The sequence below is a fragment of the Nicotiana tabacum genome, chromosome 8 (genome assembly GCF_000715075.1).
Source record: "Nicotiana tabacum cultivar K326 chromosome 8, ASM71507v2, whole genome shotgun sequence".
NCBI classification, from domain to species: domain Eukaryota; kingdom Viridiplantae; phylum Streptophyta; class Magnoliopsida; order Solanales; family Solanaceae; genus Nicotiana; species Nicotiana tabacum.
This window is the reverse complement of record NC_134087.1, coordinates 112342089-112368422: the sequence shown is the minus strand read 5'-3', so window position 1 is coordinate 112368422 and position 26334 is coordinate 112342089. Positions and strand designations below refer to the sequence as shown.

The following is a 26334-nucleotide window of genomic DNA, read 5'->3' as shown; positions in this document are numbered from 1 at the left end:
GATGTGAAGCTCGAGACTCAAGTCATCCCCAAGAGAGGTAGTTTCAAGTATCTCGGATCTATTATACAGGGTAACCGGGAGATCGACAAGGATGTCACACATCGTATTGGAGCATGATGGATAAAGTGGAGTCTTGCCTCCGGTATTCTTTGCGATAAGAATGTGTCGCCAAAACTTAATGGTAAATTTTACAGAGTGGTGGTTCGACCTGCACTGCAATATGGGGCGGAGTGCTGGCCAGTCAAGAGCTCTCATGTGCAGAAGATGAAAGTAGCAAAAATGAGGATGTTGAGATGGATGTATGGATGTACCAGAAGGAAAAAGAATAGCAATGAAGTTATTCGGGCCAAAGCTGGTGTCACGACCCAAACTGATGGGCCGCAACAGGTGCCTGAGTCCTACATGTCAAACACCCCTATGATATGAACCTGAATAACATCTGCTACATTACGAAAATAACATACGTGAAAGAAATCTGCCATCAAGGCATATGTACGTATACATGCAGAATACAGAAGGCGAGCTGGCAAGGCTGCTATAGACAACTATACATCCAAAACTAAAAGCCGACAAGGCCACATACAACCCAACTAGACATACTGTCTACAGACCTCTAATAGAAACATAACTGTACAAAGACGGGACTGAGCCACATCATACCCATATACATATATATATATATATATATATATATATATATATATATATATATATATATATATATAAGCAGCTCCGGATCAAGTGGAGCACGCCAACTCTTACTGATTAGAGATCCTAAGAAGGGGGACCGTCAGCTTGCCTCCCTGCACCTGCGGGAATGGAATGCAGGCCCCGTAAAATAGGGCGTCAATACGAAAAATGTATTGAGTATGTAAGGCAGAAAAATTAGTACGTAAAAGATATAGATGAAACATGGAATACAGAAATACCTTTAAATCTGAATAACTTTGTAAATTCTGAAACATTTATAATGTCATGCATGTGCGTATAAATGTTGTGCCATGCATAGGTATGGGTATAAATAATATTATCAAGCCACTAAGGGCATCCCATCATAATGTCTCGGCCACTGTGGCCACATCATCATCATATACCAGTTGAACAGGTGGTGGTGTGTATATAACAACGTAACCTTTTCTCATATCTCATTTACATATATTTACATATATACACGTATATAACGTCATTTGGTCATGGGTCAATGCACATGTATGAAATGCATGAAAAATACGTAATAATCTCAATATTCCTTCCGGATAAATTTTTCCAATTACGTATTATTCTAAGACCCACGAGCAGAAGATAATAATAATTTTTATGGAGGATCAAGAATATAGACACCCCTAATAATTCTATGAATAGAGTAATTTATGGAAACTGTGTATTTGCTCGTTTCTTTAATATAATTTAGACCATGCCAAAAGAAAGAAGGGATGGCCTAAATATACCTGGAGTAGGAATAACTCCGTATAATCACCCCGTTGGAAACCTTCGTGGATTGAACGTTGAACCCAAAAATTGGATTTAAGCTTTTGCTTCTAAAATTGGAACGAAACTTTGCTATGTTGGATGAAATGATACTGCTCTCTAACATTTTGGGTTGGATTGGAACGGAAATTTGGACGAAAATGACTCTGCTTCTAATCATCTTTGGTTTGAAAACCAAAGATAGAATGTATAGTCATTTGCTAAGACTTAAATTCAATGAATTGCTTACTAAGTTACAAGTCTTATTTGCTAAGACTTAATATGTAAGTCATATCTTAGACATCTTCCTAATTAGCCATTTGGCAACAAGGACTACTTAGTCATCTTCCAATGTTGTGGCTTCTTGCCACGTGGGGTAGGGGTGGGATTTTAATTAATTTTTTTTTATCCACTTATTAGTTAATTAGGTAATGTCTTGTTACCCGGTAATTAACAAATTACCCACGTAATTTAAAAATTACCACAATTACTTAAAATTCTATCTATTTTTAAAATACTTCATATATACTTTATATAGTATACTACCGTGGTCATATGGTACCTTGCATGGTACTATTATTAATTATCGGGTATTATCGATCGACCCGTGTTTTTTGTCAAATTGGCCATTTTCAATGAAACTCATTTTCTTTAATCCGTGTACCCATTTATACTTCGTAACACTTATTTATCGCTTGTTATAAATAGCGTAAGTACATTAACGTCAAGATGATCTCATTCCCCAGTTTACATGGGTTAACTAAAATCGAAATTTTAACGTACAAAAATTGCGAGATGTAACATCCTTCCCCCCTTAGAAACATTCGTCCTCGAATGTTTAACTCTCCGGGATCTATATAACCCTAGTCAGAGTCTCCTTTGTAACAATACTGCTACCAACTCGTTAACTTAAAAATTCAATGCCACAAAGGATCACAATCATCAATAACGACAATGGCCTCATGCGACCAACGACAACAACTAACACCAGAATTCATACACGTACCTAAAGGTTATGATGTCTTAGTCGGACCCTTCTCTGGAGGAGGAAATAAGTAGGGATATCTAGACTTTATGTCTTCCTCGGCCCCCTAAGTCACTTCTTCCACATTGTTGTTTCTTTAAAGTACTTTCATCGAAGCTACATATTTAGTTCTCGATCTCCGAATCTGTCCGTCTAATATAGCAATGGGAGTTTCTTCATAGGATAGCTGCTCTGTGACTGGGACGTCGTCAACTAACACAATTCTAGAAGGATCTCTGATACATTTACGGAGTATAGACACATGAAAAACTGGATGTACAGACTCTAAGTCCGAAGGCAAGTCTAATTCATATACTACCTGGCTTACTTCGCGTATGATCCTTTATGGTCCCATGTACCGAGGGCTGGGTTTTCCTTTCTTTCCAAACCTCATAACACCTTTCATTAGTGGTACCTTTTTGGAATACCCAGTCGTCCACCTAAAATTCTAAGTCTCGTCATCGATTATCCGCATAAGCCTTCTGACGGTCTTGAGCTGCCAATAGCCTTTCTTGTATAAGCTTGATTTTCTCGATTGCCTGTTGTACCAATTCTAGTCCTACTAACGTAGTTTCCCCAATATCGAACCACCCAATAGGCGATCTACACTTCCATCCGTAAAGAGCTTCGTATGGAGCCATCTGAATATTAGAATGGTAGCTACTATCATATGTGAACTCAATAAGCGGCAGATGATCATCCCAGCTACCTTTGAAGTATATTACACAAGCTCACAACATATCCTCCAGTGGTTGAACAGCATGCTCAGCCTGTCCATCTGTCTAGGGATGAAATGTTGAACTAAGACTTACTTGAGTCCCCAATCCTTTTTGGAAGGACCTCCAAAAGTTAGATTAAGCTCCTTTATCTGAAATAATAGATATAGGGACACCATGCAGTCGTACTATCTCCTTGATATAAATCCTCGCATAATCCTCTGAGGAATATGTAGTTCTAACGGGCAGAAAATGGGCTGACTTTGTAAGCCTATCCACAATTACCAAAATCAAATCGAACTTATGATGGGTTCGAGGTAAGCCTACAATGAAGTCTATATTGATTACTTCCCATTTCCAAGTCAAAATCTCCATAGCTTGAAATAACCCACCGGGTTTTTGATGCTCAATCTTAACATGCTAACAGTTAGGACACTGAGCAACAAATTCTGCTATACACTTTTTCATTGCGGTCCCACCAATATACTTCCTTGATGTCATGATACATCTTTGTCGCCCCTGGATGGATAGAATAATGAGAATAGTAAGTTTCTCCCATAACCTGCTGACGCAGCCCTGCAATATTAGACACACACAATTGTCTTCGATATCTGAGGACCCCATCTTCTGTAATTTCAACTGTGACTTCTCCTTCTGAAGAGTGGTATCCCTATAATGAACTAACACAGGATTCTCATACTGGCTTTCCTTTACTTCAGTTGCTAATGAGGATGTTGTCGTATTCAGAAGAGTAATTCCAATGTCACCTGAGTCCAATATCCGAATTCCAAGACTAGCTAGCTGATGAACCTCATGTGCTATTCCCCTTTTTTCTAGTTGTAAATATGACAGGCTACCCATAGATCTACGACTGAGGGCATCGGCTACACGTTTGCCTCCCCGGATGGTATAAAATATCAACGTCATAGTCTTTAAGTAGCTCCAACCATCTACTTTGACAAAAATTCAATTCCTTTTGCTTGAAGATATACTGGAGGCTCTTATGATCCGTATAGATATCAACATGAATGCCATACAAGTAGTGCCTCCACATCTTTAGTGCATGAATCACCGCGGCTAACTCTAAATCATGGGTCGGGTAGTTCTTCTCGTGCTTTCTTAGTTGTCTAGAAGCATAAGACACAACCTTACCATGCGGTATCAGCACACAACCCAATCCAATGCCTGAAGCATCACAATAGATAACGTAACCATCGGTCCCTTCTGGAAGCATTAGAACAGGTGCTAAAGTTAATCTATCCTTTAAGGCCTGGAAAACTCCGTTCACAAGCGTTGGTCCATTGAAACCTAGTTCCCTTCTGAGTTAACTTACATGGTTATCCTAATCTTTTACAATTCAGGAAATTTCCCTATTCAGAGGCCCAAACTTCATCTTTTATCCCTCACAATTGCTCATTTATCCCACTATTAGGGAAACATTTCATCTATTCTGAACATTACTAGTCTTAGACTCCTTTGAGTTCATTCGGGCTATACTGAGCCTTCTATAACTTAGAGAAACCATCAGCTCTCTTATGAACTTATTCCCAAGGACTTATCCATTCTTGTCACATTTTTACTCATCTTTTCTTATCTTTCCTCCTATCTTCCTAGAGCCTTGTCGCTCTACCATACTTTAGCTTGCAACCTACACATATCTATTTATACTTATTCGTAACATTTCTTCAACCTGCATGCACCATAGATTCCTTATGTTATTCTGGAACATCAAGCAAGACACGACCACTTTGCTCAAAGGTGCTTAGAAGAGAAGAAAATTTCGTTACAAGTTTCTTGTAATAACCTACCAAAAGAAGCTATGAACCTTCATCGATGTTGTGGGTCTAAGCAAAGTCTTCACTGCCTCAGTCTCTTGTGTATCCACTCGAATGTCTTTACCCGAAATAATATGCCCAAGGAAAACTACAGACTTCAACCAGAATTCACATTTAGAGAATTTTGCATACAACTTCCCTTTTTGTAGAACTCTGAGCATAGTACACAAGTGATCTCCATGCTCAGCCTCTGAATGAGAATATACCAATATATATCGCCGATAAATATAATTACGAACAAATCTTAAAAAGGTCCTGAAAACGTGGTTCATCGAATCCATGAATACTACTAGGGCATTAGTCAAACCGAACGACATAACATGAAACTCAAAGTGCCCATATCTAGTCCTGAATGTTGTCTTCGGAATATCTTCATCCTTAACCCTTACCTTATGGTACCCGGTCCTCAAGTCTATATTTGAAAAACGCTTGGCACCTTGTAACTAATCAAGTAAATCCTCAATCCTCGGGAGCGGGTACATATTTGTTATCGTCACCTTTTTCAACTGCCTATAATCAATACACATTCGTAAGGAACCATCTTTCTTTCTCACAAACAACACAGGTGCTCCCCGTGGTGACGTACTAGGTCTGATAAAACCTTTTTCAAACAAGTCCTGTAGTTGTTCCTTTACCCTTCCATCTCTGCGGGGGCGATTCTATAGGGGGAATAGATATTGAATGAGTATCTGGTAGTAGGTCGATGGCAAACTCAATTTCTCGCTCTGGCGGAAGACCCGGAATTTCATCGGAAAAAAAAATCAGGAAACTCATTAACCCTTGGGATAGACTGAATGGTTGGTGACTCTACTTCCATATCCTGAACCCGAACTAAGTGATAAATAACCCTTATTGATCATCTTCTTTGCCTTGAGATAAGAGATAAATTTACCTCTTGGTGATGCCGTATTACCTTCCCATTTTACAACAGGCTCTCCTGGGGACTGAAATTAAACCATCTTTGACCTACACTTGATGTTAACATAACAAAAGGCCAGCCAATCCATACCCATTATAATGCCAAGTTCTACCCAACCGAATACCATGTACCTTATCCTTGTTTATTATCAAATCTATCACGGGCCATTACGGCGACATCCATATATATAAGTAACAATATTAAGACTTAACTCGCATAACTAATTTAGAAAAAGGTTTATATATATAGGGGTCGACTAAGCCATAGACATATCATACCCAAAACTATATACAGGATATTGTCTGCAAAACCTCCAAGTAGGCATAACCATAATATATACAAGTCCGGACGGGGCTCCCTATATCCTCATAAAACAACCAACCACATTTAAAACCCTGACTTGGTAATATTCCAAGAAGAGGTGGAACTCGTCAACCAAAAACTAACACTTGGAAGAAGTCTATAGTAGAGGGTCATTGCCTCATCCTATATGAGAACCTTGATCGGACACACTTCGAAGTGGAATCTTCATGTCCTTATCAGCTATCTTCCTCCTCTTGGCTCGACTACTATGTTCTTTTGTTGTATATCCCATAACATACACCGACGAACCTTGATTGACGGACTCCCAAGATTGTGGACTATCCAGAACCTCAGAAGAGCTGGTGTCCTCAAATACCTTGACATAGTTTTGAGCCCGAGGGAATCCTGGCTGTGCCAATCCATATACTACTCCCCTTATACCTTGATCAACGGGCTGTGAAACTAAGGGCTTTGGTGAGGTCGGAACTTCTTTTACCCCATCTACTGCCGGAGTGGTCGAAACAGCTCGAACGTATGACTCATATGGATCCCCCGATGGATCCTCCTCAATCGAACCCATGATCTTCGATGGGTCTAAATCCATAGTATAACTTATCTCTCTTTCTAACACCTTCGTAGCCTTCTGACTCGTGCTAGCGGTTGTAGTCTTCGGAGGCATCGTTAAAAACATAACACATCATTAGGAACATGAATGCTTATATCGCACGATCTAAGATAAGAAGAGAGGATAACATCCTATATGTCCTGTAGCCTCCTGTCTATAAGTGTGGTGCACAATACAACCATAAACAAGACTCTACTAGACACTGTCTGTAGAAACCCCTAGGACAGAACTACTCTGATACCACTTTTGTCACGACCCAAATCGATGGGCCGCGACGGGTGCCTGAGTCCTACATGTCAAACACCTCTAAGCATGTGTCTAAGATATGAACCTAAATAACATTTGCTACATTACGAAAATAACATACGTGAAAGAAACCTTCCATCAAGGCATATGTACGTATATATGCAGAATATAGAGGGCGAGCCGGCAAGGCTGCTATAGACAACTATACGTCCAAAACTGAAAGCCGACAAGGCCACATACAACCCAACTAGACATACTGTCTACAGACCTCTAATAGAAACATAACTGTACAAAGACGGCACTGAGCCACATCATATATATATATAAACATATCGTACCAAAATCAAAGCAGCTCCGGATCAAGTGGAGCACACCAACGCTCGCTAATCAGGGATCCTAAGAAGGGGGACTATCAGCTTGCCTACCTGCACCTGCGGGCATGGAACGCAGGCCCCGTGAAATAGGGCGTCAGTACGAAAAATATACTGAGTATGTAAGGCATGAAAATTAGTACGTAAAAGACATAGATGAAACATAGAATGCAGAAATACCTTTAAATCTGAATAACTTTGTAAATTCTGAAACGTTTATTATGTCATGCACGTGCGTATAAATGTCGTGTCATGCATAGGTATGGGTATACATAATATCATCAAGCCAATGGGGGAATCCCATCATATCGTCTCGGCCACTATGGACACATCATCAACATATACCAGTTCATCAGGTGGTGGTGTGTATATAACGCCGTAATCTTTTCCCATATCCCATATACATATATTTACATATATACACGTATATAATGCCATCTGGTAATAGGTCAATGGACATGTATGAAATGTATGAAAAATACGTAATAATCTCAATATTCCTTCCGGATAAATTTTTCCAACTGTGTATTATTCTGAGACCCATGAACAGAAAATAATAATAATTTTCATGGGGGGTCAAGAATATAGACACCCCTAATAATTCTATGAATAGAGTAATTTATGAAAACTGTGTGGTTTCTCGTTTCTTCAATATAATTTGGAACATACCAAGAGAAAGAAGGGATGTCCTAAACATACCTGGAGTAGGAACAACTCCGTATAATCATCTCGTTGGAAACCTTTGTGGATTGAACTTTGAACGCAAAAATCAGATTTAAGCTTCTGCTTCTTAAATTGGAACGAAACTTTGCTATGTTGGATGAAATGATACTGCTCTCAAACGGGTTGGATTGGAATGGAAATTTCGGACGAAAATGACTCTGCTTCTAATCGTCTTTGGTTTGAAAACCAAAGACAGAATGTATAGTCATTTGCTAAGACTTAAATTCAATGAATTGCTTACTGAGTTACAAGACTTATTTGCTAAAATTTAATATGTAAGTCATATCTTAGACATCTTCCTAATTAGCCATTTGGCAACAAGGACTACTTAGTCATCTTCCAATGTTGTGGCTTCTTGCCACGTGGGGTGGGGGTGGGATTTTAGTTAAAAAAAATTTATCCACTTATTAGTTAACTGGGTAATGTCATATTATCCGGTAATTAATTAATTACCAGTATAATTGAAAAATTGCCTTAAATTACTTAAAATTCTATTTATACTTTATATATTATACTATCGTGGTCATATGGTACCTTGCATGGTACTAGTTCATAATTATCGGGTATTATCGCTCGACCCGTATTTTATTTTAAATTGGCCATTTTCAACGAAATTCATTTTCTTTAATACGTGTACCCCTTTATCCATCATAACACTCATTTATCGCTTGTTATAAATAGCGTAAGTACGTTAATGTCAAGATGATCTCATCCCCGAGTTTACGTCGGTTAACTGAAAATGAAATTTTAACGCACGAAAATCGCGAGATGTAACAGTGGGAGTGGCCTCCGTGGAGGGCAAGATACGGGAGTGGGGTCTGAGATGGTTTGGACATTTTAAGAGGAGGAGCGTTGACGCTGATGTTAGGAGGTGTGAGATGTTGACCATGGCATGTTTGAGAAGAGGTCGAGGCAGACTTAAGAAATACTGGGGAGAGGTGATTAGGCAGGACATGACCCAGCTTCAGATCACTAAAGACATGACCCTAGATAGGAAGGCATGGAGGTCGAGGATTAGTGTAGAAGGTTAGCAGGTAGTTGAGAATTTTTCCCTTTCTTACCAGTAGTACTAGTAGCACACATGTACTTTTTTATCTCTCTGATTTATATTACACCATGCAGTTTAGTTTGTTTCAGTTATCGTATTCTCATGTTATTACTATCTTGGTCCAACTTACTTTGTTCTCCCCCCCCCCTCCCTCCTTTGCTACCCTCTCTTTCTTTCTTTTTCTTCTTATTTCTCTCCATGTCATTCTTCTTCTTCTTCTTCTTCTTCTCCTCCTCACTACTTTTCTGAGCCGAGAGTCTATTGAAAATAGCCTATTTACCTTCACAAGGACGGATAAGATCTGCGTACATACTACCCTCCCCAGACCCAAAGTATGAAAATATATTGGGTATGTTGTTGTTGTTGTTGAATTTTTTTTGTTGGACCTTAATCCCTCAAGAAAGTTTTCCTAAGAGACCCATCGTCGGGAAAAGTACACAATTTTTCTAATGTTTGAATTTTTTTCTTTTTTCTTTTTTTTCAACATTTCGCTAACTACTACTAATACTACTACTAGCGAAAGAGTGCAGATTATTATATAGTCATTAGCAATACAGAAAGTCCCTCACCCCACACATAAATACTGCATAGCCCTTGATGCACAACAAATCAAAAACAAACACTTAATGGTGGTTAAAATAACTCCCTATAAGGCCAACGCATTAGCAGCTCATGGGTACTCAGACTTCTCCTATCCTAGGCATGGTCCTTTGTGCGGGCATCCCATACTTTAGTTCAACCATCTAGCTTGCTTGTTTCTCATTTCCTATGACTTTACTTCACATTTTCATACTCCTACAACATAAAAATGATACTATAAGAATAATACTATAAAATATAAATAAACAAATAAAAATAAAAGAAAACAGTAAAGTTCGGTTGTCTCCAAACAAGCGCCTAATTTAACTTCATGACACGAGGTGAACCACTAGATCAAGCTGGACACTTTCACTTCCTTCTCCTCGAACTTATGAATTAAACCTCCAATCTGCTTCAAGCTTTCAGCTATGCTCTAGTGGTAGAGATACAAGTCTAACTGGTCCAAGCAACCAATGTCGCATTTTGAACTTCTTGGTCTTCAGCTGAGACGTGTAATTCTGTCTTTTTGGCACAACAAATTTAAGAATATAAGCACCTTGTTCCTCGTTTATTGACTTCTCCAAATGCTCGAATGGCTCAATTTTCATGTCATCATCCAAACAATATATAAAAAAAATTACTTAGAGTGAGGCCCAATGCGCTCCAATTTTAGAATTGCATTACTATTGACATCCTTACTTTCACCTGCATTAGAGTCATCAAGAACGATATCATTTGTTTACTCACTTGACTTTATTACAATTTTCTCAACTTCGACATTACCAACTACTATATGGTCGAATGGTTGGCCCTTAACTTTTAGCTCCTTAATTTGACTAAAATTCTTTTTTAGCTTCACACAACTCGTTATTGATTTGTTGTATTTTAGACGCATCAACCTTCGCACTCAAATTATCCTTAAGGTCATGAATAACAATACCAAATTGGTCAATCTCTTGTTTGAGCTTAATTCTTCTTTTCGTAATTGTCATCATATTTGTAAGTCCATCACATTGAGCCTCAAATATTTCTAATTGTTGAGCTTGTTCCATTGGACAAGTTTGGCTCAAAATTTCTACTTCTTCATAATTTACCTCTTGCCAGGACTCACTCTCTTCTTTAATTTGAGGTGTTTCCTATATATCGACTAAGTCTGTAGATTGTTGATCATCTAATGTTCAACTAGTTCTTCTTCTTTGGCCTTTATTCTATTCATTGATATCTTGAGATTTTCCATGTCTTTTCGATATTCATCCCTTTGCTCCACTAATTGCCTCACATTTTCATTATATGAGAATTATGTTCCACGACCTCCTTATTGTTGCTTCTATCAAACTCATAAATATTATTAGAATCATCATAATAAGGGCTCATGGATGGATAAAACAAATTAGGATACATATTTCGATGGTCACCTGGACCACCGCACGCATTACAAATATTCCAATCGTAGGATTGAGATTAAGCGCACAACTAGTTCCTAAAAATATTTTGATAATTTTTCACCAATGGGGTCCTCCACAATATGGACATAGATCATCAAAGTAAGAATAACCATCATCCAATCAATTTTCATTCTAAGATGTCATGTTAAAACATATGTAATACTAACTAAATAAGAAAATTAAAAACTTGAACAGAAATCAAATAAAAGCTTAACTTAGATAAACAAACAATTTTTAAGTCTCTCGCAATGGCTCCAAAAACTTATTAGTTCCCAAGTACACGCAAGTATACGTGACCGTCAAGTAATAAAATAACTCGAAAGTTGGGTGCCGTACCCACAAAGACTTAGAATAAAACTAAGCTAACTAAAATCAATTAACTGATAAGGTAATAAAAATGTTGGTTTTTCTATTAAAACTACTACTGCAAAAATTAAATGAGAAAATAGTTAAATTTACAAGAACGCAAGAATTTATGATTGGATTTTAATTAGAAGAGATGAAGATTCCAGGGTTGTGGTCGGTTTATCAATCCTATTGAGTTTGGACTTATAACTGTTAATCTAAATTATCTATGGCTGCTCGTTGACCGGATCGTTTATATGAATAACATATTTCCACAATACAATCCATCTACCTATAATGTATCTATTTTATATTCCTATGATATTGAGTCTATCATGAATGAATATAATACGACGTTCAACTAAGCAAGACTATTAGGTATATTCCTATCCTAACAGCAAAACTCTTCCCCAAGCCACGGGTTCAGAAACAAGATCTCTCTAATTTTACTATAATCTAAATACAGCTTTCTCAAGCATAGTATAGACAGTAAATAAAACTTACCTGTTGGCCAAACAATTAAGCAATTATGCACGGAATTAGATAAATAACCAAAGATGATAACTCGAATTAGCGGTGATGTGATTATAAAACTTCAATAGTCAAGACAACCACAACACTAGAAAATTGAGTTCTTAGCCTCTCATAATTGTAGTAACAATCATCCAAGTATTTTGCATAAATAAATTACAAGAAAAAGATGAAGAAATGAAGAACTCTATAACTTTCACCTCCAAAATTGCTCCACGCGTTGATCTTGCCTCCAAATAATGACCAACCTCACAAAAATAGGTTTAGGAACCCGTTTATACTTTTTAGAAATGTGTAGGACCAAAATAACCCTCTCCAAATCCAAATAGGAGAGTTTCCGCGGTTGGCGCGAGGCCCAGCTGGACAATGAAGGAATATGGCCTGCTACCTTTGTTGTTTTTAGGAGCACCAAACGCCCACCTGGATGCCCATTTTTCTACACTTTTATACTCGGTTGCCTTTGGTGTTTTAGTTTGTCACGTTCCCATTTTCTCTTCGTAAGATGTCGTGACGGTAAGACTAGGTAAGCCTAACAAACATGCGGAAGTGAATGAAACAATAATCTAAAATTTCAAAAACTCAGCAACATATATATAAAGGGAAATCTCTACAGTTCAAAGTATATACAATAGCTCAAAACCCAGCATAATACAAGTCACAAGCTCTATGACAATACCAAAACCATTCCTATACGATTGTGTCTAGTAAAGAAGGAAAATATAAAAAAAAGGATAGAAGGGGACTTTGAGGCCTGCAGACGCGGGCAGGTGTACCTTGAAGTCTCCAAATGTAACTCAGCTCACTAGTGCCCGGGCCGTTAAGATGTACTTGGATCTGCACAAAATGATGTGTAGAAGCATAGTATGAGTACACCATAATGGTACCCAGTAAGTACCAAACGTAACCTCGATAGAGTAGTGATGAGGTCAGGTTAAGGCCCTACTGAAAATAATAGGAAACAGGATGAAAGATATAATAATACAATGATAATGATAAATGGAAATGAAACAAAAAAGGAATTTACCAAAAGTTAACTGAAGAGAATCAAGGCATATGATAAAACACAGAATAAAATAAGGATTGACATGTTAAGGAAACAAACAACCAAGACAAGCACGACAAATAGAGAAAGATCATCAAGGGTTACTTTTTACACTCTATGTTTTCATACGTAGAAGTACGCCATAAATAAATTGATATAAGCTCAAAAATGAGATATTACATTCTGCATTTTTGTACGTTAATCGATGTAAGTTCGGGAATGAGATTTATTTTGGGATTATAAGTATTACACTATTTCAAACAAGTGATAAGTAAATTCGTGAAGGTTAAAGGATAAACGAATCAAAGAAAATGAATTTTTGTTTAAGGTTGTCAATTTGGGATGAAATATGGCCCGAGCTAAAATACCTGGTATTTATGGACTAGTACCATACAAGGTACCACATGGTCATAATAGTAAGGTGTATAAGGTGTGTTAAAGGTGAATAGTATTTTAAGCAATTTGGGATAATTTTTCATTATGTGAATAACCAGGTAATTATTGATTTTAGTGGGAGATTAACAATTAATTAATAAATTAGTGGTTAAATAAATCAAGATCTTGGATAAGATTTAAGCCAAAATGTGGCAGCCATGAAAGCCATCAATAGTGACTCATTAAGCCCATAAATAGGTGGCTTATTTATGTAAGTTATGGGCTTAGTCATCAAAGATGTGGGGCCCAAACCTAAATAGTAAAAGGCATTTCAAAGAATCAAGAAAATGATTCAAGGTCACGTTAGCCTTATATGCTATTTTATAGCATCTTCAAGAAAATGATGTTTCATAACATTTCAAGAAAATGATGTTTTATAACATCTTCAGCCAATTCATACAAGGATTCCAACGTTAGCAGCGTGAATCCAACAAGATTTCTTATCACCTTAGCAACATGAGATTTTGCAATTTTAAGGAAGCATGGTGCAATCTTTTTTCAGAATATCATATGGATTTTCCCCTACTTCGGTCCGCCATTACATATTTTGTCGCAATCAATGTGTATTGGAGGGATTGTCAAAAATATCGGTTCACGTATGTTAAGGCTAAGCCCTTCTTTCATTTTGGTATGATCTCGTAATTACACGAGTTTGATAACGAGGCATAAGGAAAAATTCATATCCCGGAATTTACGTATATTTTTCTAATTTTGTAAGTTACAGTATTCCCCTTATCGGGACTCATATTCAATTGAGTATTTCCTTCTTCCAGTCAAGAGAGCAGAGAGTTTATATATATAGTATTACATTATTTTCATTACCATCGAGCTATAATCGATGGGCATGCCTCCTATTGGGCAACCTCTGATCAGATGGTAAGTTATATACCGAGCCTGCTGTGGCCGAGCACCTATAAGCGAACCCAGTTGGCCGAGATACAGAGCCTAGTATGGTCGAGCGCCTATGAGTGAGCCTACATGGCAGAGCAGTTATATATATACCGAGCCTTATAAGGCCAGACAACTATTTTACTTACTATATCGAGAGAGTTGAGTCAGTATCAATAGGTAAGCATATCTTCAGATTATCTTTGACTTCCAGTTACTTTCAGTTATTATATTATCAGTTCAGTTTCACCTTTCAGTATATTGCCTTACATACTCGGTACATTATTTCGTACTGACGTCCCTTTTCTAGAGGCGCTGCATTTCATGCGTGCAGGTTCAGACAGACAAACAGGTAAACCTCCTCATTAAGTGTTGCCCGAGTTTAGCTTGATCGGTAAGCTCCATGCCTTTCGGAGTTGCCGGGTCTAGAGATTTATGTACATCTTGTGTATATATATATGTTATGAGTAGGTCGGGGAGCTGTTCCAATTACAGTATATCCACCAGTAGAGGCTTGCAGACATATATGTTGGGCTTGTAGGCCTTTTATATATTTTTTGTTGGGTTGCCAGCTGTAGTAGTTATGACGGTCTTGTTGGCCTAGCTTTATATTGATATTTAATCAGCATTCGCAGTTGTCTTGCAATGTGGCCCATGGCCAAAGTATGACATCACATGTTCAGAGTTCCTTAGTCGCAAGTTAGTACGCAAGGATAGGTGAGGCACCGGGTGCCTGTGTCGCCCCCCAGGTTCGGGGCGTGACATCACTACCGAGGTACCGCCTAGTAATCCCAAATCACAAAAGTAACTCACAATCTTTCCCTATATCACAGTGGGAGACTTTACATTTATTTTTGAAAATTATTTTTTTCCCGAAATAGCATCCCGCATTTTAGCCAACCTTATCACACCGCATGGCTTCTGGTAGTTCCTCTACTAGTCACGCGTATCAAGCCCACCTTATCTCACCGCATGCGTTTCAACACTTAGACCTTATACCATTGCATGCTTATCAATATCACAACGTATCACAATTCGTACCTCAAGTGCATAATATCACAACTTGCCAAAGAAACCAAACAATAACAGAATTTCATAATAAGGAGCCCACGGCTTAACTACAATGTACACAAAGTCCCAACAATAACAACCGGAAGAATAACTCAATTGAATGATATTTCAAAACTTAACACTTGCCTAAATAGGAATCACGACCTTTGCACCTCAATACTAATTTCAACAACAAGATATTCCAAGAATAGCAATTTCACGTAAATAATTCAATAGTTAAATAATGAATACGGAATAAAGGAAACAAGAACTTCAACTAAACATGTAAGCAATTAGCAAGTAAGAGATAAGACAAGTAAACATGTGAAATTAGACTAAAATGGTGACTATAACATGTTAAGGCAACTCAATTAGGGCATGGAAGGGATCTCCATAACTAAAATCAGAAATTTCTACATTTAGCATGTGTACACACTCATCACCTTGCGTACACGGCTTTTACATATCACAATTATTATAACAACACCAAATCCTAAGGGGTAACTCCCCCACATAAGGTTAGGCAAGTCACTTACCTCAAATCTCGCTAAATCAATCAACTAGAAGACCTTTCCCTCGATTTTTCAACTCCGAGCGGCTCGAACCTAGCCAAATAATTTCATACTATAAATAAAACTATAGGAAACTAATTCAAACAATGAAATTATGATTTTTGCAAATAATTAAAAAATCGACCCAAAAAGTCAACCCGGGCCCGCATCTCGGAACCCGATCAAAATTATAAAATACGAACACTCATTCGTTATCGAGTCCAACCATACAAGAATTACTCAAATCTGACCTCAATTCGCCTTTCAAAACTCAAAAAATTAGCCTAAGGAGTTTCTACCATTTTTTCCCAATTTTCAACTCCAATACTCTAATTAAATGTGAAAATTAACAATAAATTCTTGCAAATTAACCAAAAACGAGTGAGAATTTCATACCCCAACGTTCTGTCTGAAAAACCTTCGAAACATCGCCTCCCACCGAGCTCCCTAAATCCAAAAATGAATTATGAATCAAAACCCTTGAATCTCCCATTTTCTACCTAGTGACTTCCGCACCTGCGACCTTTGGGCCGCACCTGCGGAAAAACCATCGCAGCTGCGAATTTCACTTAAGTCCAAGGAATTCGCTTATGTGAAAAATAGCTCACATCTGCGCATGAGCACCTGCGGCGAAAGCGTCGCACCTGCGACCACTGTCGCTCCTATGCTCATCTCCATGACAGAAGCGAAGTCGCTTCTATGGAACATTTCCCGCTCCTGCGACCCCAGCTGGGCATGACCAACTCCGCATTTGCGACCAAATGCTCGCACCTGCGATCATTCCCTCCGCAGGTGCAAAGACACCAGAAGCTGCAAATCTTTAACAAATTCTACAAGTCCAAATTGTTTCGGATTCGATCCGAATCACACCCGAGGCCCCCGGGATCCCGTTCGAATATACCAACTAGTTTCAAAATACAAAACGGACCTACTCGAGGCCAAAAATCACATCAATCAACATAAATTCTATGAATCGCAACCCAAATTCAAGCCTAAGCAATTATGAACTTTCGAATTCCGAAACCAACGACGATTACCAAAATAATTCTGATTGACCTCAAGTTTGCACACAAGTCATAAATAATATTGCGGACCTATTTCAACTTACGGAATCGGGATATGACCCTGATATCAATAAAGTCAACTCCCGGTCAAACTTTCCAAAATATTCCATTTTCTAACATTCGCCAATTCACGCCGAAACGACCTACGGACCTCCAAATCAACATCCGGACACGCTCCTAAGGCCAAACAACATATGAAGCTATTGGAATCATCAAAACTCCATTACGGAGTTATCTTCACACAAGTTAAACTACGGTCAACTCCTATGACTTAAACCTCCAACTTAGGGACTATGTGTCCCATTTCACTTCGAAACTCACCCGAAACCAAAACCAAACACCCCGGCAAGTCACATAACCACAGTACAATACAGAGGAGATAATAAATAAGGGATCGAGGCTAAAACACTCAAAACGACCGGTCGGGATAGTTACATAGTTAGTGTCTTGCACCGTTCTGGTCGCCAAACTCATAGTCCCTCAAAATACTTCCATTTTGGGTTCAAATCGCGCACATCCTTTCGAAATCACTACCGATTGACTACTACATATATAAGCATTGTAATTAAGCTCGAGTCGTCCCATAACACGTTAAAATTAATATGGCAAAAATATAAGGCACTTCATATATAAAAACATGAGTTTTTGGCCAAATATCAATCGACCGAGAGTATGCTCTGAGCACTTAAGTGGTATAAGATGAAATTGCAATCTCCTCAATAATTATTAGTCTCTAGAAGATTTACTAATGTTGAAAATTAATTGTTATAGCGTCGACATAAATTGACATATGGAACTTCATTGCAGTTTAATTGTTTATTGACTTGAAAAATGACAATAAACGTACATAACATGCATCAATTAACACACCTTCTGGTTTACATAGAGTTGGAATTATATATAGTTCCTTTAATCCCTTGGAAAGGGACTAATAAACATTAAAAGAAAAATTGACATTATCACGAATTCTCGTTTTGAAGCAGTCCAAATTGAATTATACTAAAAAGAATTTTATGACTAGATTTAACTGAGCTAAAAGTTTCTAAAGCCAAAATTTTCAGAATTTTATGACCAGATTCAATTATTCATAGGAGGAATGAGCTTTTACCAAAATCTTTTGCTTAATTCGTGACAGCAGGCTCCATGATAATAACTCTCTAACTACAAGCTACGTTCTCACTTCTTGCTTCCACATATAAGAAAGAACTCTTCAAACTCTTTTGGAAAAACGCAACTCTCACCTACATCTGTTTTTTAACAAAACAATACAACCAACATACAGCTCATGATTTCAATAATACATGAGAAAATTGTACTATGGTCTTACTAATCAGAAAAGTTTTTATTAATTAATGGTCAAGACCTCTGACTCTAAATTTTTTTTGTGCTCTAAACCATGTAGAAAAGAAAGCTATCTATTACTAATGCCGAGTTTTATTAGTATTAATTTAATAGAGGCAACAATTAGATAAGCTTTAGTTGGTACTGATGTTTCAATTCTTGCAAATGTCATCTTTTTTACTTAAGTTTTTTTACATGAACAAAGTTGAACACTTGGACTTGTTCTTTTGTTGTAGTTGAACCAGAGATATTGTTGGACCAACCCAAGTTCAAAGTGGGATATATTAAATTTTTATGAAGGGTTAAAGTTGAATATTGCATATGCATGTAGCCATGTAAGCTTCGCTTCAAAAAGGAGTTTACCATACATGTAACAAGGTTGTGTAAATTATAAGAAAGAAATCAGTAAATCAAAAAATGAGGTTCTGATCTTCCCCTTGAAGCATCTCGTTTATCCACCAAACTAGTTATAAAAATGACATTCTTGCATAGACTCTATATAAGATAGGTTGTTGTACTTCCTCTCTAGCTCACTAAATATATATACACTTAAGTAGAAGAAAATAAGATAAAGAGATAAAAGATTGTGGGGGAAATGGCGGAATGGCTGAGAATTATGGTGGTGTTGGCTCTCTCCTGGCCAGTGTTGGTAGAATGCAGAGGCAATATCCGTCATTATAAATTCAATGTAAGTTTCATTCTGTGTGTACCAATCAATAGTTTTGCAAAGTACATAAGCACAAAAGGTAAAAACTTAAGCGCAATCGGGTGCAGATAAGTTTTTACCAAGACTAAATAATAGTATAATTTAACATGTTGTAGCAGGTTATCCGCCTTATTGTTTATATTATTAACTTCAGTTATTATGGATAATTACCTATAATTATTTTTTCCGTGACGCAATTGTATAAAATTTGTTTATACGGTCAGTTATCCTCTTACAAAATCAGGAGGGGGTCTGGGATTAAGGTTTTCATAGTCTTTAAAATATAAAAATGGTACTAATTAATTGGTAGGTAATGCATAAAGTTAGCAGGAACAGATTTCAATGAATACATTGACTTATGAAGCGAAGCTTATCGTCATTTTTCATTATTATTAATTCATTATTTTCTTAGTTTAACTCATACTTTACCTGAAACATCTATGAATATGTCAATATAAAGCAGTATGCATGTGCATTTTGATTTTGCGTCAAACACAAAGGTGAATTCTGATGCAAGATTAACTGATGGAATGTCATTTTCCGTAATGCGCAAATATTCTACAGAAAGGTTTTGGCTACAAATGGACAGATTAATGGATGGAATGTCATTTTCCAAAATATTTGGTAATTATGTAATGATGCAGAATATAGTACTCCATTTTTTTTTAAAGTATTTGCGATTGGGTACATTAATATAAAGTCTAAATTGCGTTTGGGGATAGATGCCACTGTCTTGCATCATTCTCTTCTTTTCCCTATCAACCGCTGTCAAATTATCTGCATGTCTAGATAAACCTACAAATCAATGAAGTATATATGCAGCAAACATGTCTAACATTGTAGTCGTACTTATCATTTTACAATAAAGGACCCGTTTGGACGTAGATTTTTAATTTATTTTTTTTAAAGGCTGATTCGGGTGAAGTTTGATGTGAAATTATAAATATGTTTGGACATGAATTTTGGGGCAAGTTTTGACATGTTAAAAAGTTCTTTTTTCAGCTAAAAAGTCCCAAAATGGTCTTAAGCTATATTTGGATTTTGAAGTTTTGATTTTCAAAATCTCCTAAAAACTAGATTAACTCTATAAACAAACCCATATTTGAATTATTATTTTTTTGAAAAAAAAACTTTCAAAACTTATGACCAAACGCCTACTTTATCACTTCGCAAAATCTCATTTTGATACTCTATATATATTTACGTGTGAGTTTCAATCAGAATAAAAGAAGGAGAACGGGTTAGGTTTATAATAATGTCAAATTATTTAGTATAATTTACTTACAAGATGAAAATGTTAAATATATTACTTGAATGGTCAACTACATCATGTTTCAGTTGGCCTTGTGATAATTTGATTAATTGCTGAAATGGAAAGATTAAATTTTTTTTAAAAGGATCAGTGATCATCACAACACTCAAAAGATTAAATTGAAAATTGATTTAGCTAAAGACTGTATGAATAACTAAAATCTTTTATACTTCTATTTTTCTTTCTCTGGTGTGGAAGTTTGGCTAACAAGCTAAATATATGCTTCAAGAAAGGTAAAGATACATTTCATAAAAGGATTTAAATCGTAAAAACTGACAGTATATAGTATTTTTATACTGTTTAACATATTATAGCTTGCTATTTATCCTAGTTTTTAGGTTAGTATATCAAGCTTCACTTTAAACAGTCACCTCGGCACTGCTGGAAAATGGTCCTATGGCAACGGAAGGAAAACTGTTGCAACAGATAGGTAAACCGTTGCCGTAGAGATATAACTACGGTTTAGCGACCGTTCCATCTGCCGGCATGCCAATAGAACTAGAGCAACCATGTTCAAAATGGTTGCTATAGAGATATAGCTATGGTTTAGCGACAGTTCCATCAGTGCACCAAAATTAAACTCCGATTGCTGAGATTTTGTAATGCAGGTGGTGATGAAAAATATAACAAGATTATGCTCAACTAAGGCTACTGTAACAGTGAATGGCAAATTTCCTGGTCCAACTATCTATGCCAGGGAAGATGATACCCTACTTATCAAGGTCGTTAACCAAGTTCATTATAACCTCACCATCCACTGGTTAGTTCTCTATTACAAAACTTTCTATCCTACATTTTTTGTTCTTTTCTTTTTCTATGTGATTTTTTTTTTTCAAAATGATGAACAGGCACGGTGTCAAACAAATAAGGACAGGGTGGGCTGATGGGCCGGCTTACATAACACAATGTCCGATACAGCCAGGGAAAAGCTATGTCTACAATTTTACAGTCACAGATCAGAGAGGAACACTATTTTGGCATGCGCACATTCTCTGGCTCAGGGCAACTGTCCATGGTGCTATTGTCATTCTCCCTAAGCTTGCTTTGCCCTACCCATTCCCCAACCCCCAAAAGGAAATTCTAATCATTTTAGGTAATGTTTTGTCATTGTCATACCATTTTTTTTATTTATGAAAATGAGTAGCCTAGCCTAGTTGAAATATACTAGCTGAGTAGCCTAGATGAAATATACTAGCAGCATCACATGTGTATTTGGTGTATACAGTATCTTTCTTTAGAATCCCAAATAGACAACGAATTTGTCCTTTAAATTTTACTAGAATCGGCATATATAGCAGGGTACATAGAATCGTCGATTAACTATGTGAGATTCATTTCTTTTTTTCACACAATTGAGATAAGAATAAGGCCTAATTGACAGAAGGGTTCAACTAACTTGTTTCCACTTTATTTTTCCTTTTCTATCCACAAATTTGGTGGCTCAATTGGCAGGTGAATGGTGGAAGTCAGATGTTGAAGCTGTAGTTGATGAAGCCACACAATTAGGTTTGCCCCCTAATATTTCTGATGCTCACACCATCAATGGCCTTCCTGGTCCTGTCTCAACCTGCTTATCACAAGGTAAAATTCATGGCATTTTTCTTCCTTTCTAGCATTCTTCAGATTTTGGACTAGTGCTTTCCTTTTCTATTTTTAATATATTTTGGATTAAATTTATCTATATTGCTTTTTAACACTATTAATAGTTTAACATGTTAGTTATCATATTTACTAGGTCAACTGCAAATGCTTGTCATACAAATTTATATGTATTTACTTTATAAGTGACTTGAATATTGTTAATACTTTTTTAGATCAGTTGGTACGTAAAACTTAAACTCTTTTTTTTGTTCCAACGATCGACAGAGGGATTCACTTTCCTAGTGGAGCCAGGCAAGAAGTACTTACTGAGAATAGTCAATGCTGCACTGAATGAAGAACTTTTCTTTAAGATTGCTGGCCACAAGCTCACTGTGGTTGAAGTAGATTCTTCCTATGTTAAGCCCTTTAAAGCTGACACCATTTTAACAACTCCAGGACAGACAACAAATGTCATTTTATCAGCTGATCTTGGAACTGGAAAATACTTAATGGTAACATCACCATACATGGATTCTCCTATCTTAGTGAATAACAGAACTGCTACTGCTACTTTACAATATGTAGGCACCAATACTTCTTCCACCACAACAACTTTAACCGTGCCGCCACCTACAAATGCCACCCCTATTGCAATTAAATTTATGGACTCTCTCAGAAGCTTGAATTCAAGAAAATATCCAGCAAAAGTCCCACTGACAATTGATCATTCCCTTTTTTTCACCATTAGTCTTGGACTCAACCCTTGTGAATCATGTTATAGAGGATTTCGAATTGTGGCAGCTATCAATAATGTCACATTTGTTATGCCAAGTGTGTCACTGCTTAATGCACATTTCTTCAATAAAAGTGGTGTGTTTACTGATGATTTCCCTGGAAATCCAGCATATACATTTGACTACACAGGGATTCCACCAGAAAACTTGAGGACAATGGAAGGGACTAGGCTATATAGACTTGCTTATAATTCTAATGTCCAAGTAATAATGCAAGATACAGGATTGTTGAGCCCTGAGAACCACCCAATGCATTTACATGGCTTCAATTTCTTTGTGGTTGGAAGAGGCAGAGGAAATTTTGATCCAGAGGAAGACCCTAAAAAGTTCAACCTTGTTGACCCTGTTGAGAGGAACACCATAAATGCCCCTTCTGGTGGTTGGGTTGCTATCAGGTTCAGGGCAAATAATCCTGGTAAAATCTTCTGGAAATAAAGGTTTTTCATTATTTACACTGATAGTATAAAAGACCTTTTCAGTATTGTGTATTTTAACATGTTATAACAAGTTACATGCCATACTTTTCAAGTTACTAATTCCACTTATTATGGACTGTCACATATAGTTATCCTTTAAATAACCAAATTATGGGAAAATTATCTTACGGTTAAAAGTTAAAAATTATGTTGTTTGAACTGATTTCAACTTTGTAATATTTTTATTTCTTTGGGTTGATTTTTATAGGGATTTGGTTTCTCCATTGCCATTTGGAGGTGCACACAACATGGGGACTGAAGATGGCTTTCGTGGTTGATAATGGAAATGGCCCTGAAGAATCTCTTTTACCTCCTCCCAAAGATCTTCCAACATGTTAAGATTTCCTATCATTTAAGTGTATATATTCAGAGTAATCCACTGGTATGAGTTGTTTGAGCAGGCAAAAAGAGGTTCTTTGAGTAAACAGTTTGCTTTTTCAAGAATAAAAAAGGTTATAATATCAAAGGGGACAAGTTTGTATGAAAGTAATTTTATGATAATGTTTGTGAGAAAAGCTGTAAATTATAAATGAGATATGTGTTCTATGGTAGTACATTTCTTGCATAATCGTTGGGTATTCTTTTTTATCTTTTTTTCTTTTCTTTTGGGGACCTAAATGGGACTTTTAGGAAATATGAAACTATGGTTCTCTAATTGTGGTCGAGCAGCCAAATGTGTTAAAACTCCATTTTTAAGTGTAGCCGCTCGGATCTGAAGTAGTTCAATATGTTCAATACAACTTCAGAAATCAAATCAGAAGTTCTTTTATCTTTCAAATACAATTTCAGAAATTTGAATTTGAAGTAGTTCAATCTCTTTAATGCAATTTTAGAAATCAAATCTGAAGTTCTTCCCTCTTTCAAATGAAACTTCATAAATTCGAATCGTAAGTAGTTCTATCTATTGAGTGCAACTTCAGATTTCGAATTTTAAGTTCTAAAACATAAATTGGTTCTTCGAATTTTAACAATCCAATACACGATTCAATTTCCAAATCTACTCCAAATAAGCTCGAATTTGAAATATAACTTTCAAATATCACAAAGAACAAATCTCAATTATCAAAACACCAACAAAATTAACAAACTCATTTGCAACTAAGAAGAAGAAACTCTAAGCACAAAGAAGAAAATAACAGTAAAGAAGAAGCGGAAAGTGTATGTATCTGAAGTTATGCAAATATTGGGTATCAATTAAACTTTTTTTTAAAAATGGGTACAAATTCAATGGGTGACATAAAATTGCGCGCCATATGAAAATTTTATGAATATTTTCATATTTACCTACTTTTGTGGTCATCGTTAAAGTTATATCTGTATTGCACAAAATTGGGCAAAGTGTACCCACTCGGATCTGAAGTAGTTCAATATCTTCAATGCATTTCAGAAATCAAATCTGAAATTCTTCTATCTTTTAAATGAAACTTCAGAAATTCGAATTTGAAGTAGTTCAATCTCTTCAATATAAATTCAGAAATCAAATCTGAAGTTATTCTATCTTTGAAATGTAACTTCAAAAATTCGAATATTAAGTAGTTCAATTTATTGAATGCAACTTTAGATTTCGAATCTTAAGTTTTGAAACTTAAAGGCAAAATATCTTACGACCCCCCTAAACTTATCACAGATTATTAGTTATGGTCTTAAATTATTCGTGGTCTTAATTACCTCCTCAATTAGGCCTTTTGAGAGCCATTACCCCCTGGACGCTGATGTGACAAATTGTGTGGGTGCACTCGCCTGTCACGTGAATTTTTCTGTATATGTGGCATTTTTTTTGAAAAATTAAATATATTTTTACCTTTTAAGTATGTTATTTTTTTAGATAATTTTTTTCGAATACAATTTATAATAAAACTTGGATAGAACTACATTATTAGGCTAGATTTTTTTATTTGGCTAAAAATAATAAAGTTTTAGTTAATCTTTTTTTTGAATTTGACCTGAAAGTAAAGATTTATACAATTGAAATAAATAATCAAGGCATCTAAAAAGTTATAAAAATACATAGTTTGAAATTAATTATTTTGGCTATAATTTTTTATATTGCTCTAAATTATGGTGCTCTAAAAATATATTATTATTTTTTACAAATTTTACCTGAAAAAAGTAAAAATACACAGTTGAAATAAATAGTCGTTGTATCAAAAGAAGAAATAAAAAGAGTGTACAATTGTAAAAAATAACTTACTTTATGGATACATTTTTAGAGCAATAAAAAAAATGGCAGCCCGATACACTAAGCTTCCGTTATGCTCAGGATCTGGGGAATAGCCGGACCACAAAGGTCTATCGTACGCAACCTTGCCCTGCATTTCTGCAATCAGTATTTTTTAGAGCAATAAGTATGTTAGAAATAATAACTTATTTTTAGGCTAACTTTTTTTATTTGGCTAAAAATAATAAAGTTTTAGTTAAAATTTTTTTGAATTTGACCTGAAAATAAAGATTTATATAATTGAAATAAATAGTAAAGGCATCTAAAAAGTTATAAAAATACATAGTTTGAAATTAATTATTTTGGCTATAATTTTTTATATAGCTTTAAATTATGGTGCTCTAAAAATATGTTTTTTACATATTTTACCTGAAAAAGTAAAAATACACAGTTGAAATAAACAGTCATTGCATCAAAAGAAGAAATAAAAAGATACTTATTGCTCTAAAACTTTATTATTTTTAGCCAAATAAAAAAAATTGCCTAAATAATGTAGTTCTATCCAAGTTTTTATTATAAATTATATTTGAAGAAAATTATCTAAAAAAGTAACATACTTAAAAAGGTAAAAACATATTTTATTTTTCAAAAAAATGCCACATATACAAAAAGATTCACGTGGCAGGCGAGTGCACCCATACAATTTGCCACATCAGCATTCAGGGGGGTAATGACTCTCCTAGTTGAGGGGGGTAATTA

The 26334-nt window shown here is 36.1% G+C and overlaps 1 protein-coding gene across 2 annotated transcripts; it reads left to right on the top strand.

Moving 5' to 3' along the window:
• The first annotated feature begins 19062 nt into the window (after positions 1 to 19062).
• Positions 19063 to 23985, top strand: LOC107802428 (laccase-22-like). 2 transcript variants are annotated; one of them, XM_016625935.2, is made up of 6 exons: positions 19063 to 19236; positions 21175 to 21326; positions 21415 to 21659; positions 22019 to 22147; positions 22433 to 23356; positions 23626 to 23985. In XM_016625935.2, the coding sequence occupies exons 1-6, from the start codon at positions 19144 to 19146 to the stop codon at positions 23754 to 23756; spliced, it is 1674 nt and encodes a 557-aa protein (XP_016481421.1). In that variant the 5' UTR covers positions 19063 to 19143; the 3' UTR covers positions 23757 to 23985. The 2 variants fall into 2 exon arrangements, with proteins under 2 accessions (XP_016481421.1, XP_016481422.1); XM_016625936.2 differs by lacking the exon at positions 19063 to 19236 and adding an exon at positions 20689 to 20799.
• The last annotated feature ends 2349 nt before the right edge of the window (positions 23986 to 26334 follow it).

Bases quoted from the DNA above. Each gene is read 5' to 3' on its own strand.
- LOC107802428 (XM_016625935.2), top strand. From the start codon at position 19,144: ATGGCGGAATGGCTGAGAATTATGGTGGTGTTGGCTCTCTCCTGGCCA. The intron at 22,148-22,432 runs GTAAAATTCATG...AACGATCGACAG, and splicing joins CTCAACCTGCTTATCACAAG to AGGGATTCACTTTCCTAGTG. The intron at 23,357-23,625 runs GTAAAATCTTCT...TGATTTTTATAG, and splicing joins GTTCAGGGCAAATAATCCTG to GGATTTGGTTTCTCCATTGC.